This window comes from Erithacus rubecula (genome assembly GCF_903797595.1).
Source record: "Erithacus rubecula genome assembly, chromosome: 1".
Classification (NCBI taxonomy): domain Eukaryota; kingdom Metazoa; phylum Chordata; class Aves; order Passeriformes; family Muscicapidae; genus Erithacus; species Erithacus rubecula.
The window spans coordinates 40215710-40240883 of record NC_136658.1 but is presented as its reverse complement, the minus strand read 5'-3'; the positions used below and the strand labels follow the sequence as shown (position 1 = coordinate 40240883).

General features: G+C 40.3%; 1 protein-coding gene across 3 annotated transcripts in view; it reads right to left on the bottom strand.

Moving 5' to 3' along the window:
- Window positions 1–25174, bottom strand: part of GRIA4 (glutamate ionotropic receptor AMPA type subunit 4) — a 206903-nt gene that overhangs the window by 2348 nt on the left and 179381 nt on the right. The window contains exons 14-16 of one of the 3 annotated variants that reach the window (XM_079314906.1): window positions 7588–7702; window positions 5231–5365; window positions 3713–3895 (exon numbers count right to left, since the gene is read on the bottom strand). In XM_079314906.1, coding sequence (XP_079171032.1) covers window positions 3761–3895; window positions 5231–5365; window positions 7588–7702 — 385 coding nt within the window. In that variant the 3' untranslated portion in view covers window positions 3713–3760. Of the gene's footprint in view, window positions 1–3712; window positions 3896–5230; window positions 5366–7587; window positions 7703–14537; window positions 14653–25174 lie in introns of all 3 variants that reach the window. The other 2 variants (XM_079314905.1, XM_079314904.1) reach the window with 2 other exon arrangements.

The window sequence follows — 25174 nt, the reverse complement described above, 5'->3', positions numbered from 1 at the left end:
CAGTTTCTCCTTCTGAGGTAGCAGTGAAATCCTGAGCTGGTGTTTGATATGAGGAGTTAATTTTATACATGAGTATATAGGGATGAGGAAGAGCCCTTAAAACTCCCAAACATTTCCACTGCTTTTGGTGCACTTCTATGAAAATGTACCAGTCTAATATTGCATTGTTATCAGTAGCTCCTTCAAAAAGTTTTCAAAAATACAGCAGCTGTTTGTGGCACAGTCAGAACTTGGATTTAAAAACAGCTTTCCAAACCAATTACTCTAAAAACTTCAGCCCTCAAAAGCACCCAAATTCAGGAAAAGGCTTCAGCTTGCAGAGGGAATTATGGCATTTCCCTTACACTGAAAAACTTTGGCTTTGGTAAAGGACAGCCTTTGAAAACTTTCCCTGCCCCGGTACTTTGTGACAGGGACTGTTACCAAACATTTCTTGATTGAAAATAACACCCAGACAATAAAAGTGTAGCAGAGGTGATGAGAGAGTGGGGACCTGGGCCTATCCATTGCCAAAAACTTTAACAACTTCCCAGCAGCAAATGAAAATCTCTGCACTTGCAAAGCATGGACAGAATGCAGTGTGGTGTGGATGCACATGGTGCATGTCCTGAGTCCCACTGCAAATGGATACTGGCAACTGCAGAAGTGCTGAGAACATGTTCTGGCCAACAGTAGGAAAAAACTAAAGGTGCTTTAGTGGGAGAGGGATGAGAGTCCAAACCAGATTAGAAAGCAAACTTGTGTGGAAAAGGGACAGCTTGCTCCAGATGTGTTAAATCTCCCAGAAAGTCATCTTTGTGTGCCAGAGTCTCTCCAGCACACTGATCAGCTATCTGTTCATGGCCATTCAGAGTTTCCCACCAGGAAATCTCAGTGAGAGCACTCAGATTTGTATGGGATATACAAGCTGGATGTAACTCTGCTCCAGGAGCTCAGTCTAAATAACTTTCTGGCCATCGACACCACACTCAGGACAGAAAGACAATAAAAAGGATCCAAGATAAAAAAAAAAAAGAAAAGAAAAAAAAAAGAGAACAACACTTTCTCAGCAGCCTTCCACAGAAAAACAGAAAAGCTGCAAGGAAAAACTCTCATCCTCAGTGCAAGACTAACAGCTCAGCATAACAGCTCAGCAGCACACCACAGGACAACTCAGACATTTACAAAGCCAGGAGGAGCAGGTCAAACTTGCACTTGGGACAGTGCCATAAGGCCAAGTAACCAGGGAGGCACCTGCTCTGTGTTTTAAACTAAGCTACAGGTAATAATCCAGGCTAATACTCTGCTTAACTGTGCTGCTACAACTTCAGATTTATGGCCTGGATGCAGAAACAGTTTCAGGAGTGGCTGGGATAAGAGGGAAAAGTCTCAGTATTTACTGTGAATATTACCCAAACCATGACAGTCTCCTTTTGGTAAGTGTATGAGGTTAATAGTGATAAGGTATTCTCAAATTTGTCATTAGTTTTCATTAGATTAGTTGTGAAATCAATTGCTTGAAAACACTGACTGCCCTGTTCCTAACAGGAAATGGGAATTTCAGAAACTAATATCCTCAGTCTGTATCATACAAATAACCTAGCCTGTGTGGGTTCTTTTGTTGTTCAAGCTCCTCTAGTACTTGGGTCACATGGAGGTGGCTTCAGCCCAAATATCTAAGATGAACTTTTAAAGTATTTTTCTCTCTTGACTATGAAATTGAAAGTATGCAAGTCAAAATAAGTACATTACACACTTACTGAGCCATCCTGCAGCACTTCACCTTTTTTGTAATAATGATGTTTTTCATTCCTTTTTTCTAGCATGGAAATTAATTTCATTCATTAGTTATAAACAACACCATGGGATGGGAGAGCAAGAGAAGGCAGCTGAGCTGGAAGCTGATTCCTGAGCTCCATGGCCCACTGAGAAGGCCATGGAGAGGTGGTGGTGGAGGCTGGATATTGGGACAACCCCTTCAAAAGCCTGTGGGTTTGGGGTGAGGAATTCAGCAGGGCTTTGTCTTGGAGGAGCTGGGCAGAAGGATGTTAAGCTCCTCACTGCTCTCAATATCAGCTCTACTTGTACACTAAGGGCTTAATACAAATGGAAAAACTGCTGCCCAGAGGAAGAGGAAAGGACTGTTCCATCCTTAAAGCAAACTTTCTTCCCTGCCTTCAGCAGATGCAACTGCCTGCCAGTGCTTCTGAATGTCTTTATCCCACACATGTAGACTAGTCCATTATCACATAGACATACAGACTAGTCCTTCATTTGCATTTTCAGCTCCCTTGCAGGCAGGGTGAATTTCCCTGAGGTAACTCAGGTTTGACTGTATGAAACTAAAATAAAAATCATGGTAATGAATATTAATTGTCAAGAGGGTTATTTCAGCTATTTTATATTAGTTTAAAACATATACCATTAAAACTATTTGATGTTAGCTTAAAAAGTCAGATGTGTTGGTTACTCATGCAGGTTAGAACCACCAGGCATCTTTTCATATTAGCAAGTTTTAGTTCCAATTCAATCTCTTTACTCCTTGGATAAAAATATAAAAGAAAACCATATCAAAGGTTTCAAAATCTTAAGACAGACGTATTTTTACAGAAATATGTGCAGCCATCATTGTGGGCTATGTAATGCTGCCACATATGAGCATAAGCATTTTTATAAGAAGTCCACTTTAAATTTCTCAATTCCACATAAATATTACAACAAATAAGCAGAAATAAGAATTTCAGAAGTCTGTAAATACTTGTTTAAAATCCTAGTGATTTTTTAGTGAATTTTAAAAGTGTGCACTCTAAAATGTTAATTATCAGAGGTTTTGAATGACCCAAAAATGAATTTCCTGTAAAATAAAATGCAACATTTTTGTGCCTTTTTTGCATTGTTTAAAGTGTATTTTCCCAATAGGAATTAATCTGTGTTACAAGTCCCAGATAAATCCACACTTTAGAGTAAGGTGCTTATGATCTTTCCTTCAAATACAATACTCAGTTAGCTCTATTTTTTTATTATAAGAAAACACTGAGTCTAAAAAAAATTCTGCAAGTATAATCAGTGTCTGTTGCACTGGAATAACAGAGCTGAGTGGCAACTGTGGGGATTGTCAAATCATGTTTAGCATGCTATGCCAATTTGGGTCAGGTCAGTATTTGAATGAAAGCTTAAATTTTTTTTTTTTGTTTGTTTCGTTTTGTTTTTTTTTAGGACTGTATTTTGAATGCATTGCAGTCTGTAAACTTGACTAGGAATATATTTTCTGGGACTCTTATTTTCATACCAGCCTGGGGACACTCTCAGTTGTGAGTGCATCTGTAAAGAATTTAAAGGAAAAAAGCACCCTTTGCCCTGCATTTTGCACAATGACTTGGCACAGGATTGCTTCTTTTCAAGACCCTTATTACTGACAGTAGGGACTTGGGAGATTAATATTAGCATCTGGAAGCACTGTGTCCCAGTTCACAGTAATGAACACTGGTCTATACTCTTGGAGTCCCTTTGACCCATAGTGTGCCTGGCGTTTCACTAGCGAGCAAAGTGCACAGCTAACACTTTTGTTTTTTCGGTTTTTTTTTTTGCATGGGGAAATTGGCAGCGGTGTTACAATTAGAACACACCCAGGGTCGTGTCTCTTTGCAGAACAAGGAAGAGAAGAAAGCCCCAGAGAACAGTGTGCAGGGGAGAGTTTCCCAGCCAGCCCGTCCCTCGCGCGGCGAGAACCCACCTATTCCTGGCAGCGCTGCAGCTAGCATGCTCAAGCAGCATTCTCTGCTCACTCTGTGTTTGCTCTGTACTGAATGGTGCGGTACTGCACGGGCTGTGCCTTTAGGCTGTAAGCTCCTCGGGACAGGGACCTGCTATGTGCCTGGCACACTTCACCTACTGTACAGCGCCGTCTACTCCAGCGCTATGTAAATAACAAATAGAAAATAATAAGTGGATCTCCAGCTGTTTCCTACAAGCTTTTCATTTTTTTTTCCCTAGATGGCAACAGAAGGATTATATTACTAATCTAGTTTCCCTAAATTTTTGCTTTCTACTTCCGCTATAGGGATGGCTCAGGAAAATGTAGCTGAAGATAGTTGTTGACAGAGGAGACATGGAGCTCGCTGTTTGCAAGGGCAAGGGAGCTCTAGCATGACAGGGTAGGGTGCTAGCTGCACATTCACTTATAAAGCAGCCAGCATAGCTTGGGAGCTACGTCAGAGTTATATTTAGAAGCTCAATTTGCTGCTGCGTGCCATTTCCAAAGGTCATAGAGTTGATTTGTCTAATGATTAGTTGGCAAGATACTCACTGTACGGATGAGAGCAAGTGCATTAGTAAACCAGCCCTGAACACCTACTCAGGGGAGCTATGCAGGATGCAGCTTGGCAGCATCAGCCTCCAAAATCACTGCATGAATGTCTAAAATACACTAGTTTTGACCTAGGCAAGGGGTTTGGTACTGAAAGCTGAGGATGATAATCAAGGTCTATTCACTGGTTAGTGACTCTCTGTGACTATTATAGTGGGCTAAAGTTGACCTGGAGCAGGATATTGTGGGGAGGAAAAAAATAAAAAAAAGCCACACAATTAGCATAAAACATGTATCAAAGGGAGGGTGAAGGAACAGGGAGGGGACGAGGGGGAGAAAATAAAACAACATTTAGACTTCTTGTAACAGTGCCTTTTCTTCCATTAGGTTAACTATGGTTCAGTGATGTTGCCTATCCTAAATCTTGATTACAGATAGGGCCAACATTGAATAATTCAGGCTTGCAGCAATTTGTCACTAGTGGAGTGCAAGCCTTTCGGAAAACAGACTTTCCAATCAAGTACTTAAAAACTGGCCCTCTGGATACATACTTTCTTATTTAAAATAGTTGTCATGTCTCAACTGATTTGACAACTTTGAGTTGTTCAAAACGTTTAACTTTTCATGTTAAAAATTCCTTGCAATGCAGATGTCTATTAGCAACATAGAATAATATACTGTACATCTGCAGCCAAAAGAACTGAACCACTTTGCACTGAAGTTTTCCAAAATATAAAGCTCTGTTCAGAAGCAAGCACCACTAGACAGACATGTCACAACACTGCGTTACAAGATGCATCACCCACTCGCTGTAGTAGGCCCTAAATCCTACCCCTAAATTTTAATACTTTCGGTTCCATATACGTTGTAACCTTCTCTATAAGTTGCTAAATTCTGGGTATTCTGCGAGGAAGTTGGGTTAAAAGTCTGTGCACTCTTTGCCACCTTCATTCGTTTCGCCTCTGCCCTGGACTTGTAACAGAACTCTATCAAAGCCACCAGCATTGCCAAGCCCAAGCCTCCAACCAGAATGTAGAAGACTCCAGCAACGTTGCTGAGACTCAAGGCACTCGTCTTGTCCTGGGAAAACAGAAGTGACACAGTTAACCCTGGAAAAGGGATGCCAAGAAACACAAACCACACATGAAAACATCATAAATAGACATATAACGATGTTTAGCTGAAATTTAATGGCAGTTGTTTACACACTTCAGCAAAATTTGACCTATCTGGATCTATAAGCATCTAGTTTTCCTGGCATTTTGGCATTAAAAATATTCCAAGTCTACTGCCATCATATCAGGATGTCATTGCTTGCTTACTGCAAAGCATTACTTCCATTACATGGGGAATTAAACAATGACATATCTAGCTCTCTTTAGGGGACATTTCAGCACTGATATGAAACTGCATTTATGTAAAGCTCTTCAGAAGCCTTGGAATCCAGAAATCCATTTATATCAGACAAGACTCTGCTTGATCTTTACAAAAACCAGTAACTGTACTTGTGATAGGCACTGCTGTTAATTTAAAAGATCCAGACTGAGCTTCCAATACTTAAATGACAGGCGAAAATAACGTGCGAGGCTTAAGTTGTTTCTTTGAACAAACAGTTCCTTTGAAAGTGCACACTGTACCATACACATTCTGATACATTTGCCTCTTACCTATTATTGCATTTTGCTTTTATTTTACTACAGATACAGTTCTGGAACATGCCCATGGACTACTAAGCTCAGTAACAGTATACTTCTAAATATCAATTTGTGCAATTTAACAAAGTTTTCATAATTTAGATAAAAGTGAGGATTTGCTTTAGCAAATTATTAAATATACATAATTTTACAAACAATCACCTTCTTGGGTGTATTGTAGTAAATAGCTATTCTACATTTCTCTATACTTCACTGCTTAGTTATGAAGCACATTTTTTACTTGAAATCCATGTCTTTTTCAGCATAGTTCTCAAGGAACTCTCAGGATTGACTTCATATGCTATATCACGTGCCTTAAAATACTTACAAAGCTTTATACTTATGCAGACTATATAATCTTTAGCTAAAGTTAGGAGAGTACTTAACTTCTGATTGTAATCTCTATGAAATTTCAACTTATGAAGACTGCAAAAAATGTGGATGCTTAATTTAAAGAAGCACTATTGATTGTGTAATGAGTAGATTAGCACAGTAAAGGTTCCCATGGATGTACAGCAGTGACTGGGGCTTATAGCTGGGTTCTGTTTATCTGTGCCTTTTTAGCTGGCTAGGAGGAGTCTAAGTATCTTGGAGATGACTGTTCCTCTGGTGGCAATTGCTAACATGGTGCTTGGAAACAAGCAGGAGGCAGGACTGAGAAAAACCTGCCCTAATGTAGGTGGTGGGTTGAGGCTTTCTCAGCTGTTATTTACAGGTACTTTGCCATCCTCTTAAATGGTTTTCACTCCTTTTTTTCAAAGCACTTTCCAGAAAAAGCAAAATGTGTTGAAAGCTTGTTTCCCATGCTAATTTTATCGAGGTAAGTCTCAGGAAGTAAAGGCAACAAGCAGTGAGTGCCTGCCATTCTCTCCTCTTAGCTGTGGCTGCAGAGGCTGGCATGGAGTCAGGTACTGTGAAATGTCAGACTCCTCAAATGCAGGGCTGGCACTGACTGTGGTGTTTCCCAGCCATCAGAAAACACCTGGTTCTGGGTCTGTCCCCATAAAGAGAAGGAGCTCTCAGCTCTCTCGAGCTGCTAGGATTATGTTTGGGTATGGACTAGGATAAACACTGGAAGCTGTAGAAACTATTAATTACTGAAGCCTTTCACTTCAAAGCTCAAGTTAAGTTTTCCTTGTCTCTCAAGGAGCCAGGGACATCCACAAAGGCCACAAGACACCACCTTCCTGGCCAGCAATGAAAGGCAATCTTTCCTGCTAGCATTTATCCTTTTCAGAAAACTGCTGAGGTGAGCCAGCTTCAAAAGAAGGCGTGAAGGGACATTTCCTAAGTAGTTAATGTGAAAAGTCCATACTCTCCAGGCAGAAGGAAACAACTAATCCAGCCTGCCTCTTCCGAACCCAAAAATCTGCTTTGTATTTCTTCAAGAGACGCTCTGAATATGTGGGATGATCTTTGGTGATTTATATCACTGAAGACTTTAAAATGCCATAGTGCTTCCTTAAATTAAAGCGTGACCCCCATCAAGATGGGCCGAAGCTGATTGATTCTGTGTCTACAGCTGCTTATTTTATTTCTACGTCATTTTGCTTATTACTTCCTCTACTGCTTTGTGAACACGATAGGTCCCGAACTGTAGCGACTGACCTTACTTCCAGAGTCCTTGGGTCCACATTCACCTTTATCGTACCACCATTTGTTTTTCAGCTTGTCTAAGACGCCTGCCTCACTGAGTTTCAAAACGGCAAGGTTTACAGGAGTTCTTCACGTGGAAAATAACATAAATAACATTATATATGTTATTTTATGTTATTCAAGTAAAACTACATAGAATCGCATTGCAAAGTGACAGAGCAGAGGCCACAGTGGGTGCTATGTCATGTACTGTTGGCCCAGGTTTAGAGACAGACATATGACCGGGACCTGCTCCATCGCTTTAGGTAACAGGCACATACTGCTGGGGAAGATTTGTAAATAAATAGTATGCAATTACTGTGAACCCAAAACTATTGGCTTACACATTTTAACAACACACCCTTCAGAGATATACGTAAGACAGCTGCATGTGCGGCTTCAGAAACGTCAATTTGTGTTCCTTGCTTTCAATCTATTTTTAGTTTGTATGCATACAAACTAATAATATGATTTGGCCATAGGTATTTCATTTACTGCCCTCAAAATTATCCTGGCAAGAAAAGAAGATGCTTCCTGCAGGGTGCTGCCCATAACCATTTGGCACAGCCCTGTAATAGAGGTCTGCATGCAAAGAACTTGGGGGGAGAGCTGTGAAGATCCCCTTATCCCCAGCTAAGGACAGCGAGTCTTCCATTTTCATTTCCTGTTTCAACATAATTTTAAAATTCAAAGTTTTTCGTTAAATCTCACTTACTCATGTCAATATTTCAAGGGTCCCAGGCTGATGATAAATTTCTACTTGGAATGTTTTTTTTTTTTGTGGTGGTATTTGCTGTGGGTGACATAACAGAGTTTAATATTGAAATGAAACCTAATGCAATGTCTAAAAATCATGAAATGCTGTAGGTTTACAGTGAAGTTGCTTAATCTCATTGAATAATCTCAGAGTATTATGGTAATGCCCCACTTTATGCAGACCTATCACTATATGTTTTAAAGATGTATTAAATTATTAACAGACTTATTTTATGTACTTTCCACTTCAAATCATTGTCCAATAATTAATGGATACCTGTCTTATATGGATATCTATTTATGTGCAGGTGTGCATGCAAATACAATACAATCAGAGAAGCAGGGAGATAAACAGAAATGGCATGTGACAGAGAGCCTTCTGGGGATGTTAAATGACATGATCCTGTGTGTGCCAGCAGATTCCTATGGGAACATTTATCTCCCATATTATGCCATAATCCATGAATCACTTAAACATTAACTTATGGATTCAAGGCTTAATAAATAAATAACTAGTGCAAACATTAATTAGTATAGTGTAACTGAACCTACTAAAACAGTTTGCATTGAAGAGGAAAGGGTCTTATTGCACTCTATAACTGATTTAACTGGAAATCCCAAAATGCTTATGTATTATATATTTGTACAGGCTTGTATATAGCTATTTACTACACAAGTAACAGCTTCTGAGCCTTGTATGCTATTCTTAGCTCTAGGGACCCTGCCACTTCATACATTCTGATTACTCTTTCTATATGTACCTAAAGTGGGGGGATTCACCTCAATATTTTCACCCCTAAATTGTGCTTTGTCTGTCTGCCCAGACTTCCCTGCAGTTAATGGGAAGAGGTTGGTACCTCCAAATGGTGGGGTTTGATATCAGTATTAACAAAGGATGATGAGATGCCTGTCTCTTCATTTACTGCTGAGGAAGACTTGGTGCCTTGGAGAAATTTTTGACAGCCACAGTTGGGTGAGAGGATTTCCCAGGAACTCTCAAGTGTTCAGTCTAAGTAAAGGAAAAGCTTCATCCACTTTCCAAATCCCACACATTTAATTCATATGCAATACTCTGCTTCTAGAAACAAAAATGCCCATATTTTGCTCTTTTCCAGCATTCAAACTTACATTTTGCCTTAAGGCTTTTGGCAGCAAGCTGTGCAGGTTGACAGTGGAACATGAGAGTCCCACAGCTGTGAAATGAGTGGGCTTGGGGTGCTGGCAAGTTGCCTGTCGACATGATCCTCTGCTGGCTTCTAGTACAAGTGTAAAATAATTAATATTGTTTGCATAGCCATCATTTGTAATATGTCATGCACTGGCACTGAGCCACATTCCCATGCTCCTGAATCCCATCAGTGTAACAGGGCTGGTTATGACAAAGGTAAGGAGGCATACTTGTTCTCTCTTGGAAAATCAGAAGCCTATGGAATTCTTGCAGATTAAACTGATTAAACTGATAACTAGGAATAGATATGAATGATCAAGGCCAGAATCAAGATGGGACCAAGTCAGAAAGCAGATGTCTTCATGTCCTTTGCTTATTTTTTTTCATCACAAAATTTTAGGCATATAAAACCCAAAAAGGCAGGAGGCTTTTTCTTTTTTGCAACCATGGTTCCTTTAATGTCATCCTTTCTGCATTGTCTCTGCAGGGAAGCCCTCAGGTTTTCCTTCAGGAAAAACAATTAATTTCACACTTTAAATTGGCACACTATCCTCAGTTTCTCAGTGATCTCAATGGCAATGGTCAGCAGAGAAAGTTCCCATTTTTCACTGGGATGCAGCAGTGATGTGACTGATGCCAGGCCCTTGTTTCTCCTCTCCACAAATTTTGGTGGAAAACTTTCTGATTGAAGGCTCTTCTGAAGCTCAAGAAAACCTGGCCTCTGCCCCTTTCTTTCTTGCCTGCTTTAACTTCCTTCACATCTCCCCTCAGACAGTGCCAGTGCCATTCCCTGTGATGAGGGAAAAGCATTCTGAGAAACCTAAAATTATATATTACAATACTTTCAAATATTTTACACCTTCAAGACTGGATTTATTTAAAATATGTCCTAATTTAAATCAGTCAGCTGTGATGGGAAATGCTCATGGTCCAATATAAGAAGCCCAGACTAAGGGGCTGAAGAGTGGAAAAGGAAGATGCTTGTTTTCAGAATCACAGCAAATATACACCTCTTTGCAATCACAGTAAGTGATTGCAGGTGTAGTGCATTAAATTTTTTTTTTGTTTTTGTTTTGTTTATTTCTTTGTTTCATTTTCAGTAGGAAATTTTCAACAGCTCTTATGGGACATGCATGTCCAGATCACCTTGGCTCTCAGGGCAAGTCACTTATTTTGACCGTGTCAGTCACAAACTCAGACTACAGCTTGTTACTAGATTGCTTACACAATCAGTTGGTAAATAGTCCCACTGATATGTATCACTGTATGTGAACAAGAGCAATGCACTAAAGTCACATTTATAATTAAATTTCCCATTAAGTGCAGTATTGTATACGTAATATGACAGTGGAAAATGACTATAGATTTGGGTTTTGTTCACTTGCTTAATGATTCCTGAATTACTAATGTTGGGCTAAATCTTCAGCTAGAGTAAACTAGCATGGTTTGTGAAAATCAGTGTAGTTTTTTCCAGAGCACAGCTGCTGAGAATCTCTGTGTAAATAAAGAGGATCCAACTGCCTCAAGTTCATGTAAGGATAGTATATGAGAAATAGTAACTAAAATTAGCCTTTATATATGGAGAAGAATTTGCCCCATGTAGCCATAGTGCAGAACTGCTGTGTGACAGCACAGGAGACCCTGTTCTTCACCCATGTGCTGAAATCCATGTCAGCACAGCCTGACATGGGCAAAGGGACATTGGTTTTCTAACTTTTATCACGTTCTCACCCCTTCTGCCTCCTCTCTTGCCTTCTTCATTTCCTCCTATCCTGTCATCAATCACTGGGTGTTGGAAAAGCCATTTTTTAGAGCCTGAGGCAGGATCTTGAGCCAGCAACATCAGCAAAATCAGAGTGCTTTAAAATGGCATTAATGAAGTTCTGAGCAAGCTGTGTTCAGGACAACAAATGGGCAATTATAACATTTAAATCACAATACTGAGTGATTCTGAAGCAAATACAGAATTCTGGTAGAAAGGGATTTTAAAAAATGCAATCAAGGGTATATTTTAGCAACATTTTCATTACCCACTCGTGGCTGAGCTATTAATTAAGGCTAAGGTCAGTCTTATCACCTGACTGAAAAAACATGGGCCACGGTGTTCTCCTAAGGACTGCCAGCAGAGACAGGAAAGGATCTCCATCAGCACAGCTTCTGTCCACTCACACTTTATAAAAACAATGGAGAAAAGAGGCAGAAACTGTTTTAGTACTTTCTCATGCACCACATGAAATGATGGCACACAGTTAAGATCTGAGGTAATACTTTCCAAAGCACTCAAATGAGTTGAGGAACTCACTTTTATCTTCAATCATGAACTAATTAATCAGATCACTAAACCACAGGTGGTTCACACAGGGCAGCTTTCTGAACTGTCTTTCTGAATTTTGGAAGATTGTCCCTTAAAGGGAACAATGAGTGGGGAGGCTAGAGGTGACCTTTTAACAGCAGAGAATGGAGGTAGGAGACATCTTGTTTTACACAGCAATAAAAGCCTTTGGAGAACAGCTGAACCCTCTGGAAGCTCCCTCATTTCTGTAGTCCTCTGTACTATCATGAAGGGTTATTGTGAGTCTACACTCTCATATTCTGAATAATGAATCTCAAATAGCAACAGCACAGTTATCAGTCAAGCCTCAGGTGCTGTATTACTTTCAAGAGAAGAGGAGTTTCTTATTCTCATTTATGAGAGTGCAAAGTCATGAATTTTAAACTGAAGCTGCTGAAAAAGCTCAGGGTTTGTTCTTCTTAAATTCATACAAGGAAGTATTCTTAAGCTTCTTCTGAAGGTAAGAACTTATTTCAGGACTTGTTGTAGCTATCAGGTTTACAAAAGTAATGCACAGTGTCCCAGTTATTCCACTAATGATAATTTGCAAGCAGAAAAGAAATAAAATGCTTAGAGCTCCATTAATTCAGTAGAAAGGGTCTTGACTTCAATTGATCAGATTGTTTCTGAACAAGGAAATGAATATTACAGATGATAAATGGCTAGGTTACCCTTCTGGGAGTCAGCCTGGCTCTGTTTTATAACCCAAGCCCAGATGCTGCTGCAGTGCAGATTTGGAGAAGTGTGGGAATGGCTGCTCACCTGCATGGTGTGCCTGGTCCCAACAAACGTGGGCAGTGCAGGCACATGACAGATCTGGAGCTTCCCAGGACCAAGGGTACTGCCCACCCACCCAGCTGTGCCTGGAAAACACTGTGGCAAGAAACAGGCCCAAGGTCAGATGAATGCTCATGGCAGGCTGTGTATTGGCCCAGAACCAGGTTGAGCTCTGCCGTGTTCTCCATCCTTTGCTGACACTGTCCTGCCCACCACATTGTTTAGTGCATCCTGAGTTGTTTATTTCCACTGGCTAGATGTTCTTTCCTTCCTCCTGCATTCACAGGTCCTCTGTTTCTCCATGAACAGCACTCCTTGCCTTTCTATTCTACTTTTACCCCCACAAGTCCTTTTTTCTGTCACTTTCTATCACACCAAACTTACTCCTTCAGCACTTGCAGACATTTCCCTGGTGAAGCCCTGTGTGTCCCTCTACCATGAGCTGTTCCCTTTTTCCTGCTTCATGACTCACAGCACTTGTGGCTGGTAATTAGGGAAGGTAAGTTAAAAAAACATCCTTAGTTTGCTATCTAGCTTTTGTCTCACTTTGCAACCCCTGCAAGCTTATGAGGGGAATATTGTAAGAAAATTAGGGTATTTTAATGATTTTTCTCTCTGCCTGTGACATTAAATAAATAAATAAATAACTACTCCTCCCCCAATACTGCAAAAGCTCAGGCTTGAGTAAAGTGCTATTTGTTTGATATATCTGAATATTTTGGAAGAGAAAATAGAGACCATTTTTGAAACTGTGACTGCTGGCGAGCAGAGCGGTGTGGGGAAAAATAGGTAGAGCAGCAGGATTGCAGGCAAAGTGAAGAGGATTAGGAGACCGGTTCTGGGTGAGTGCAGAACAGCCCAAGGGATGGTCCCTGAGGCCAGGACACAGCACAAAAGAGCAGGAGGACTAAAAAAGGAGAGAAAATAGTAAGAAAAAATATATGTAGGCAACTGTAAAGAAAGCTACATAAACTGTGTATGACAAATTAGTCATATTTAATCATCTATATCTGTCTCTGTGCCCACACAGCTACCCGTGCAGCATTCTCTAATATATTGTTCACACACAAGCACATAAATAAATATTATTACATGCTACCTGGAACAGAAGGGGTATTTATAATACCTCAATTCTCCCCCACTTCACCATCTTCCACATTTTTACTTCTTTTCAGCAGCTTCTCAAACGAAGCTGTGAGGAAGCAAGGAAGTACTGATACTGGCCATATGGAAGATAGAGGAATGCAGAAAGAATATGAAGCTATTAACAAGTCAGCCTAGCATGCAGCCTAAAATTCCTGTCCCATAAATTCTGGTAAATTATGCCTAGGGAACCACCATGGATTTCAATTTGTTGGAAAGATATCAGAAAATGTCTGCATGAAGATATTTCATCTGAAATTTGTCTTCCTATTTTGGATACTTGTGAAAGTTGTATTGTTTATGTCAACAATGGATCCCTGAGCCTGGACCATACATTAAATTACCCCTCAGGGGTAGTCATACTGATTTTTTTCCCCTTTTCCTCTAACGTCACTGAAAAATATTTTGAGTAGTACATATCATAGGAAAAAAAGTCTAAGCTGGTGAGCAGGCTCCTGAAGACATTTAACAAGCTTGGGAAAGGCTCACCACAATTTCAGAAGAGGCATGTTTCTGAAAACTGGCGATAGATCTCACCCCAGAGACCATTTCCGAGCTCCCCTTTGGGGTGCTTAAAGAAAGGCAAATATTTTTGCTTTGACAGTAATTGCATACACCTCGGTTTCAGCTGCAGCTACCAGCAGTGCAGTGCTGCTGGTGAAGCTGTTTGGTGGCAGGTAAGGCCCCAGCAGATGCACCAATTACTTCACATACTGTTTACCCGCTTTTGGTGACATTGAGGCTAACCTTGGAGTCACCTCCCCCGCTGCCACATTCTCCTTTGTCGTACCACCATTTGTTTTTCAATTTGTCCAAGAGGCCTTGTTCATTCAGTTTTAAAACTGCGAGGTTAACAGCATTTCTTGAAACGATAAAACATATTTTGTAAGAAACTGCACAGCTGTTAAGATGTTAGAAGGAATGAGGACTTAAGCTGTTTATAAGCTTGATCCACACACTAAATAAACCTCTCATTTCCATATTTCAAAGCCCTTGGCAGCACAAATAATTGTGGTTACTTCCAAATGTGAAAAATGTGTTTCCAGTTCTAGAAACGATTTTCAGAACAGCTTGGATTTTAATGCAAAAATTCTATCAACCAACCCAAACTATTTTTGCAAAATGGTGATAAAACTCTGCCTGGAATTAAAAATGATTTACACAGATTGATTTCAATCTATATTTAAAGTATGTTCATTGTGGGCCCAGGCTGTTTTTTCAAGCAGATGAGAAATTTTATCCCCAAGTACTAAAGAGGCAAGATCCAGACTGCCTGTGCTAGACACTGCCAGTCACTGTGTCCCTGCAGTTCTGACATAAAGCTCTTCAGACTGATCCTGCATGAGCTATGGATTAGGGCTCCAGAAACAGGCTGTGGAAGGAAGGGCTGAGGGCTAACAGCTCACACACTGACTAGGATGCTGCCCAGAGCCAGTCAATAGAAAGCACTAGACAAAAGTGCCCAGGGGTCTGAAGCCCTGCTGTTGGCACATCTGTGCATTTGGGATGTAGGGTCTAGTGTTCTGCTCGCTTTGCACATTAGAGACTTAGCTGAAAGGCAAGACCTGGGGTCTAGCTTAGTGCCATGACTCCAGAGACCACTCTGCTATTCTGGGAAAGCACCCTGTGTCCCAGCCCAAAGAGCACCTGGGGAATGGAGGAGGAAGGTGGTAATGAAGGGTGTCAGCACTGGGGAAACCTGGGAACAGTGCAGCCAAACTGAAGCTCAAGCACTGTTGGAAAAGCCAGACAATTAGCTAAGTGCTGAGAGACAAGAAAGCTTTTGGGCATCCTGAAGACCCGAGATACAAGGGGATTTTTCAGACATGCTGAGGACTTTTCTCTGGAGAGTTTATATGTTATGCTACCACTGGGTGAATGAAAAAGCCTGCTTTGCTAGCAACACAGTGGCACAGTCACAACAGACTGAAAGGGGTTCTGTAAGCCTGGTGTCCTCCTTATCACCATTTAAATGCTCTTTTCTTCAGGTGAGAGAAATACCTGAGAGAGACTTTGGATCTGTGCAGGCAGAGGGACACTGCCAACACAAAGGCTAAAGCACAGAATCACTGCTTCTGTAGAAAATTAAGGCTGCTGGAATTGTACTGAAACTCAGCCAAGAACTAGGACACAGCTTGTCTTAGGATGCAGTTGCTTCTGTGCCTGCTCAGAGGTTTCCCTTTAGGTGTCCAGAGAGCATCAGGACTGGATGGCAGTGGTCAGACTGATGTATAGACCACCATACAAACACAAATGTAAGGCATCTGGATCTATGGTAGTGACTATAGCCACTATAAAACATTTTAAAATCAGTTGATAATTAATCTTCCAAGGTATTTATGCAGCCTTCATCATCTCCAAAGGAAATTTTGCACTTGTTTAAGTGTACGACTTCCTATCTGTACTACTGTCACATATTCTAATGATGCACAACTATATGAGTATCAGTAAAATTGTATCTTACTTTTTTTACATCCAGAGGTCCCTAGTGCATCCATGCCTATCAGAAATGTACACTCTCTCTGATGGATCTCTGCCCAAGCTTGCATGCGGATCTGCAGAGGCACATGGAGCAGTGGCACAGTTCATCTCCAAAGTATTTGAGAGGTGTCAGTAGCTTAATTACTGCTCTGTATGATATGGGGTTGAGAAAGATGGAGGTTCTCTCTCTGAATTTGTTTAATGCTCTCAAGATCTGTCTCTCTGAGTGGGATATGAAATGAACCATGGCTGTAATAACATCCTCACTTCAACAACAATGAGAAGATGCAACACCTTCAAAGCACTTGGTGAAGGGCTGGGAAGAGATCTGGCAGCAGGGCTCTGTCAAAGCACATGGCACTAGAAGACACTGGGGTTTGTGATTCAGCCTTTCTAAAGATGGCTGATCTCTTGTCTTTGGGGGTCCTCAGAATGGAATTTTTTTTTCTTATTAAGAGGGATATCTTCCTGCCAACCAGGCACAGATAATGGTACTTAATAGCTTATGGAGAGTTCTTTACTACACTGGTCCATCTGTGGGACAAGTGTCAGCTTCAGAACAAATCTGTCTTCTGGTAACAGCTTTTCATAAAGCTCCTCGTGGATGAAAGACAGGTCCTTGTTGGCTGGTCATTAAGTTTGGAAACTACTTATGTGTAGACCTAATGTTATCTAACTTCACTGAAGTCAGACTTACAGGAGATTTTCAATAGAGATAAAGTAATTGCTTGTCTGTCCCTAAAAGTGAAAATGAGAACTGTAGGCTGTAGTGGGAGTGATAACAGACTGCTCTTCATGGATAAATCTTTAAGGGGACTTCAGCAGCCAGGCTGACAAATGTGATTTTGCATGAGTGCTCTAATTATGGTTCACACTCCAGAGGGAGAGAAGCAATTGCAAAATTGGAATGAAATTGTTCATTTGTCCTTTTTGTTCATGGAAGCAATTGCTTTTGAACCATATTTGCAACAGATTTTTCATACTCAGCTTTTCATTAAAAAAAGCCTGTGCTTTCAGTCTGTTTGCCCCATTCAGAAAGGTAACTGTGTGGCCAGCCTTGCCACTTAACAGACACATTTCCACTACACTAAACATAAGTGTAACCTTTTTAAGGACATTGGGACACCATAGATGAAAGATGATCCTGTAAACACTATTTCTTTGACGCTGAACAACATTACTTATTCTGAAAATCAGATATATATCTGGAGCCTGCTGCCTACAAAGTCAATGTCAAAACTCCTTCTTGCTTCAACAGGATCTAAACCAAGGTCTAATTTAAGGCTGCTATGTTGAATTGTCACACTGGGCAGCAATAACACAAGCAGCTGCTTTGACAGTTCCACAGATGCAGGCAGGATTGATCACTCCCACGAAAAATGAAATGTATCTCAAGGAATATCGCTAGCTCTCAATTCAACAAGACACTTAATCTCAGCCTGATTTTAAAGCAGATGGGAAGCCCTCTCTATCTGTCTATCTGAAAAAAGCATCTTCAAATTATTTCCGCTGAGCTGTACTCCTCCAAGTGTGAACATTAAAGCTCAAAAAATTTGACAAAGTCCTTATGCTGAAATTCTCAGAACAGTTTTTTCTTTTCAATGTTTATCTTAAATTGGGTGAAGATGTTATCTGATAATTTAAAACTTTTTTTTCAAGTTAATGTCTACTTGCACCTTTCATTTGGATAGTCCAAGATTAGTTAAAAACAATTAGGTGATATCTTTGACAACTAATATAAGTTTTCATGTTTAATTTTCATGTTAGGGAAAGAGCTTTCTCACTTGCCAAATGTTTAAATTTATCTTTCAAAGCATTAATGATTATCAAGGAAAATTTTCCCACAATCATTTAGAGAAGCTGCAGCTGGTTGATAGTAATCCTGGAGTAATAAATAAATAAATGAAACCCATTCATGAGAGGGTTATTTAGCTGGGTTATTAGCCATATCCATAGACAGTTTCACAGCACAATAGAGAAATGAAAATAAAAAGGATGAAGAAGTAAATGTGGATTTAAGCTGCAATCATCACTCTGAAATTAAACTGTATTGTTTATAAATGCAACACATTATTGTCCTCATCGTGTCTAGTAGGCCATGTAAAACCAGGTTAGTTTCACACTGCTTTCTCTGTTGCTTTGTTATCCAGGTCCACCTCAACATGTGGAAATAAATAATTTCCCTCTGGTCAGCAAAGCATGGATGGAGCACCTTTGCTCAACACTGCTTTACCTTCCAGGTAGGTTATAACTGAGAGCCTACACCGTGCAATGGTGACTGCATTGAAAATTATATTGAGACCTCAGAGCCAAGCTAGATCACCCACACTCATCCTAGACAGTGATTTGTTCTGCCACAGAAGAAGGCATTTGGAAACTTGAGTCTCCATGGCAGGAACTTTTCTTTCATCTTAAAAAATAGGACTGTATCCTCAGTACCACACTTAGTCCAAACTCTCACTAAAGAGAATATATTCCTCAAAATAAGAACTGACATCTTTGCAAGAGTCAGGGTTTAACAGCAGAAAGTAGGCAAGGGTTTAAATATTTGACTCTTAGTCCTTGCTGTCACTGCACAGACCTGCATTTTCCATTACTCTGAAGAAAACAGAGTCCTTGCATGCAATGGTCAAGCCAGTTCAGACAAAACTGCAGCCCTCACTTCACAAGTACTTGGGTGCATGGACAGTGATTTCAATGTATGGATCACAGATATTTTTAGCCAGCCTTTAGAATTATGGTATGAAAAACATGATTAAAATTAAATCATTATCTCTCATTTAAAATCACTTTCCATCTCCCTATAAATAAACAGTAGTAAGCCATTAAAAACATTAATTTGGATATCTTATTTTTCTTTTTTTTTTTTTTTTTTTAGAAGAGCCCATCTGTGCTATAGATGCACCTTACACAGTTATCAGAAGATAAAACTGCACAGACAGATGACAACAAGACTACCCAGTTCCTTGCAAAACAACATCAGTGATTCCAAATGGATGCCTCATTTGTTACCCCAAAAGAATTGCAGCAGGGTTCTTGCCCAAAGCCCAGGGAAGCCAGCAGAGAGGTTTGCTTTGACTTACAGAGAGTTTGTATCACATCAATGGCCAGCAGTTGACCCATCTGCTGGGCTTCAGTCTGTAAGCAGCAACAAGGGAGGCATGCAACAAATGACCTGAACACCATGGTGCACCACACTGTGGAACCCAGCTCAGGTACATGCTCAACCACAGGGGGGGCATTTCCACAGCTGGTAAAGACACACAAAGGTCCCTGCACCACAAGGGAATGAGACAGAGGTCCAGGCTAGGGACCACCATGGCCAGCATCACAAGCACTGCTGGAAATCTGAGACAGTTGTAGCAGAACATCATTAAAAGGGACACAAAATTCTGCCTCACATGACACTTTCAACATCAATTTCAGCACAGCAACTCATCACTACTTCAAAATCAGGAGCTAAAACATGAAATGCATTCTGCTCAATAAGATCAGGCCTGTTCTCACAGCCTAATGCCCAGAGCTTGAATACACACAACAGAAACAAAAGGCTCTCTCCAGCCTGGTTAGGCTGAATATGTGTCCAGATGCATGTATACTTGTATACAAATATGTACACTCTCAGACACAGCTGCTTTTCATTGAAGTAATTCAGTTCCCAAAATCTCTGGATGCACCATGGCTCATAGGATGGGTTGGAAAGCACCACCCATCCACACCATTCAGCACTATCCCAAAGTGAAATTCCAAGGACTCAGCCTTGGCCTGGTTTATGGAGACTGCCTCCATGAAGTAGGGCCTCAGAATATCTGCTTTTGAATACAAAATACTGAATCCTGGCATAAAGGCACAGACAGGTACATAAGTACTCATTACAATAAAGGCAGGATCTCTGCTCTAGGTATTTAATAACAATATTTCAGGCAGCTGGTAGAACTTTGCCAGGAAAACTTAAATGTCTTAGCTATTTAAACAGCTTTGACATTTTCCTGAATCCCTTTCCTGAACTTAGTCTCATAAATTCTGTAACTGGCATGTTGGAGAGCAAAAATACTTCCCTGCATCCTGGGCAGATTCTTAGAACAGTTCTGCAGTTATCACCACACACGGCGGCACTGTTGTTTCACTGCTAGAGTTGGGGATGTTCTTCACTTGCAATAATGAACAAGCAAGATGTGCAAAAATAGTGTGACTCACTAATGAGACCCTACATACACAAAAGCAGCCTTGTTTAAATTGCAGCCCTCCTGTACAGTCCATCACCCCAGAATTGCTGGGGCCACTGCTGTCGAGGCAAAAGCAGAGCAGAGGCCCCCAACCCTCCAAAAGGCTTTTCACAAATCAAACCCACATGGGATTTCAAGTCTCAGAAACCACCCAGTTGCTTACAAGTCATGTGCAGAGAGATGGCATCTCTGGTTAACCTCAGGTTCTCTGAACATAAAACAAAGTTTAGCAAGGAGTACTGAATGTTATATGAACAAAGCTCCATAGGTGGGCCATATGTGAGGTAGGGACCAACTGGCAAAATACAGAGGCTTCTTTCCTATTATGATAAAATATATGACCACATTTGTCTTGTAAGTTTGTTGCACATATAGTCCTATAGAACTGGCACCTGTAAAGAAATGGGGATCAGCAAACTACTATACACTAGAAAGTAAAACTACAGATGTGGTGGTGCATCACCACTAAAGGAACAAGTTTTCCTGAGACTGCAGTATCACAGCAGTGTTGGCAAGTGTCTCAAGCAAGCCCAAGCTAATTTTCTTCCTTGCACTTTCGATGCCCCTCCCTGCAGTTACCTGCTGGTGTAGTCATCATCCAGACCTGCCCCTGGCCACTCCTGGCACAGGCTGGAGGGCTTTGTCTTGCAGGCAGGACAAGGCAGAGAGTGAAGCCAAGTGAAGCCAAGGTCAGTGACCTTATTTCAGTGATGTGAATAGCAGTTATTCTCTATGATCTAGTCTACATCCAGCCCAGGTGGCTTGGGAAGAGAGGCCACAGCTGCCAGGAGCCTCTCCTCACTCCCCAGCCTAGCGCTTCCTGCATGCAGCTGAGCATCTGCCTTAAATAAGCTTAGCAAAACACAAGAGGGTGCATTTTTATAGCTTGTATATATCATCCTTTCACATGATTTTTAACAGGAAAAATTTAAATGCAACCTTACCAAGCAAAATTTAAGACCTGCACATCTTTTGAGCTGTTTATTTTATCCCCGTTTTGAAAAGCGCTGATGGCAGATTGTAACACGACACAAATGTAATGTGGTTTAGGGGTGTTTGACAATTCATCAAGTGAAATTAAGTGTAAAGCTGCATGGCACTGGCTGAATATGTTTAATAAATTAGGAATGAAACAAGCACTCTGTTAACGAGGAAGATGCAGCCAAAGTTTACATCACTGTGTACTCAGAAGGCTTGAAGGATCAATAATGTAAATATTAAAAAGGAAGGCTAATGCATGAACATTTTTGCAAGAAAAATAAACATAGTTTTAAGGAAAAAAGGCCTGCTTTAAAAATGCGTTCTCTTAAACACATTTAAAATCTTACAGGGGAAATATTCTTACTAGGATTTATAAAGGTTTGCATGCTGTCATGTTACTTGTATGAAAAAAAAGCTGTATTCAAATACTGAAGCACAGGAGTTATCAAAACATTTTTACATGTTAGTTCAAACAAAATAGAGTCCTTGGCACTTGCTGTCATAACTTGCCAGCATTAATATTAAATAAAGAACTACTAGTATTCATTTTGTGAGTCTTCATAATATACTAGCTCTTCTGCAGTGGGTCTCTCAAGCTTTTCTGCTAAGATCCTCCATTTCTATATTCATATTTATCAAAGAAAGGGTGTGATCAGCCATGTCAGCAGAATACTCAGGTCCAGCTCAGGACCCACCAGAACAGTGAATGCCTCCTGAATTCCATCTCACAAAAATTCACATACCCCTGAAGAACTGACTGGTCTGTAGAAAGCCAAAAAAAGCAAAAAAGCCCTGGGCAGGTTCTGTGCTGCATTAGAAGCTGAAGATTTTAAAAGCATTATTTTAAAATCCCCTGTCCAACTGCATTTAAAACACGACTTACAGAAAAATATATCAAAATATTAGTCAAACAATAAGAATAAAGTATTTTTACAAGAATATGTGTTTATTCCTATCTGTTTAGAAATGGGAAATTTACAGCAGTGCTCAGATATTTTTAATTGTGGCTAATTAAAATAAGTATAGCACTCTTCATTTAGCCATCCAAATAAGATGGTTAATTTCCAGGGGCAGTGAGTATTACAGCTTCTATGTATATGCTAAGTATAGTACACAGTTTAGTTCCTCAAGCTGAGCTTTGTAAACAAATATGAGCCAAACTGACACCTTGAGGATCAGCAGGAGTTCCAATTAATGGGAGACCCACTGCTGCTAAAAATTGCCATAACTACTTTGAATTCAAAGAGGTTCTGACAATTTACACCAGCTAGAGGTCTGATGACTGTAGTTTAAAATATTTATATAGATTGAAAGCTGTTTTGCAGGAAAATATTCCAATTACAGTATGCAAACACTTCTTGGCACAAGCAATTAAATATATATTTTGCCTGTGTAAAAACATCAGCAGTTGACCTGGGATTGCAACTCAGCTTGTTACTCTGTTTTATACAAAGATTTGCTGTAAATAAAAAACACATCAAATTGTCCCTAGAGAAACTGTTCATATTGGTTCAGTACACAGTCTTTAGCAGCAGTAGAAATGCTAGTTTCTCCCAATTCTGAGCTATTTTAACTTTTGCTAACAGCTACCTAATCCTGTTCTCTTTCAGCAGTGCTTTTTTTTTTTTTTAAAAGCATAATTTTTCTTGCTGGTTCCAGCATAAGCAGGATTGTGTGAATAGGCTGCTGCAGTCCAAGATCTGCAAGTCAGGATACATGTTTTAAAGGCTTAGAATCATAGAGTCATAGAATGGTTTGGGTTGGAAGGGACCTTAATGATAATCTAGTTCCAACTCCCCTGCCATGGGCAGGGACAGGTTCCTCTAGACCAGGTTGCTCAAAGCCCCACTTAACCAACCCTTGAACACTTCCAGGGATGTGGTATCCACAACAATGCTGGCTAACCTGTGCCAGTCTCACCACCCTCAGCAAATCCCTCACCTGAGTGACTTTTTTCAAAAGTGTCTTAGCACCACTGCAACGCTGTCTGCACTCTGCAGGAATCACTCTCAGCATAAGTTTAGCCCACTGCCAAGTGCCTCAAAACTTTCTTTCACCTCAGAAACATTAGCAACCCTGTGCCATTTGTGGGTTTTGTAGTTGAAATTGCTGAAAGAATTTACAGCAATATTTTTATAATTGAAATATGTAAAGTGAGCCTGTTTAAGTCCACCCCTCTACTGCCCCAATACATAATGCTTTTACATGGGGCAATATTTATCTCTGGCATGGCTGGCAGAAAGCTTTTTATGCCTTAGGTGAAGCAGACATCAAGGCACAGTTTTGTTGCAGCAAGATGTTTGGATAATGTTTCACCTGCCTTTCCAGTAACTCCTAAGTTTAGGGTCTCCCAGCTGAAAGAAAATGACAGTATTGGCACAGATAGGTTGGGGTTTCATGGCAAAGCACAGCATGTGGTTCAGTGCCAGGCAGAGGCTCCATCTGTGTTGGAAAAGCACTGCTGAAAGTCAGGGAATAGCAGCTCGGGGTGAGGGTCACAGCAGTGAAGATCTATCATGCCTCATGCTGTCTCTCTCCTCTCCTACTTAGACTGCATTACTGCAAGCCTCTTGCAACCACACCCAAGCATATGCTGAAACTTCTTATGTCTCTCCATCTCAAGAAAAAACCAAATGCTGCAGTTTACTGCCTGCACAACAGATCTTAATGTTTTTCAAATGGATGATCTAACAGGACTGAAAACATTATTCACCATTACTGATCTTGGCCAGAAGATTTAAATTTTCCTTTACATGGTATCTTAACCATACTTCTAAGACATTTTAAATTTATGCTGCTGAATACCACAAAGGTACTATTTTCACCCAGAATGGCACTAGGAAAACATATCTCTTTTAGATACAATTCAGGGCTTATTGAATAAAAATATGGTGTGGCTCCTTGTAACTTAGAAAGCTGTTCCTTCTTTACATCCACCTCAATCCATTTGGTGGATTGCTAAACAGCCTATTAAGATCACTGACTCTGGATACCTTATGCAGAGGAAGATTTTACTCTGTCAAAATCTTCCAGAACAAAGTGGGTGGCAGCTGTTTCAGCAGCTTCTAATTTTTCACTCCATTCAACATGTCCCAGCAGTGGCAGAAATATTGCCCCTTCGACTGAGCATTTCACAGCTTTCCTCTGCAGGAAGACTCTAGGCTGAATCACCTATCCCAGAAGACATGTTACTGTGACTTCCAAAAGGAGTCAAAACTTATTGCTGAATCTCACTACAAATCATGAAAATAAAATATCCTGCTGGGCTAACTGTAAATATTAGGTTTTCTTGTTCCTAACCAGGCCCATATCTCAATGTGTTATATAAATGTATGTTCTATTTAGTGGGTAGCAGGGCATAATAACAAACCTAAGATTTTAATGCAGTATTGAACATGGAATTTTTGCATATTTGGTTCAAATCTGCAATATTTTAAAATATTTCAGTCTCTGACTTCTCCAATTTTTCATTAATGTAAGGGAGGAATCCACCATTTATGAACATACAATAATGGGTAAGAGGAGCTACATCTGAAATAGTCTTTGCCTGTGCTCTACTCCTTATGATATGTTTCTGTATTTTCCTTCTTGCATGCATCAGGATCTCTCAAGAGCACCTGATTAGTGAAAGATGTCTTTAAGACTCAGAAATGGCAGAAAAACATCAGGAGTAATGATGGAGTGAATTCTACAAGG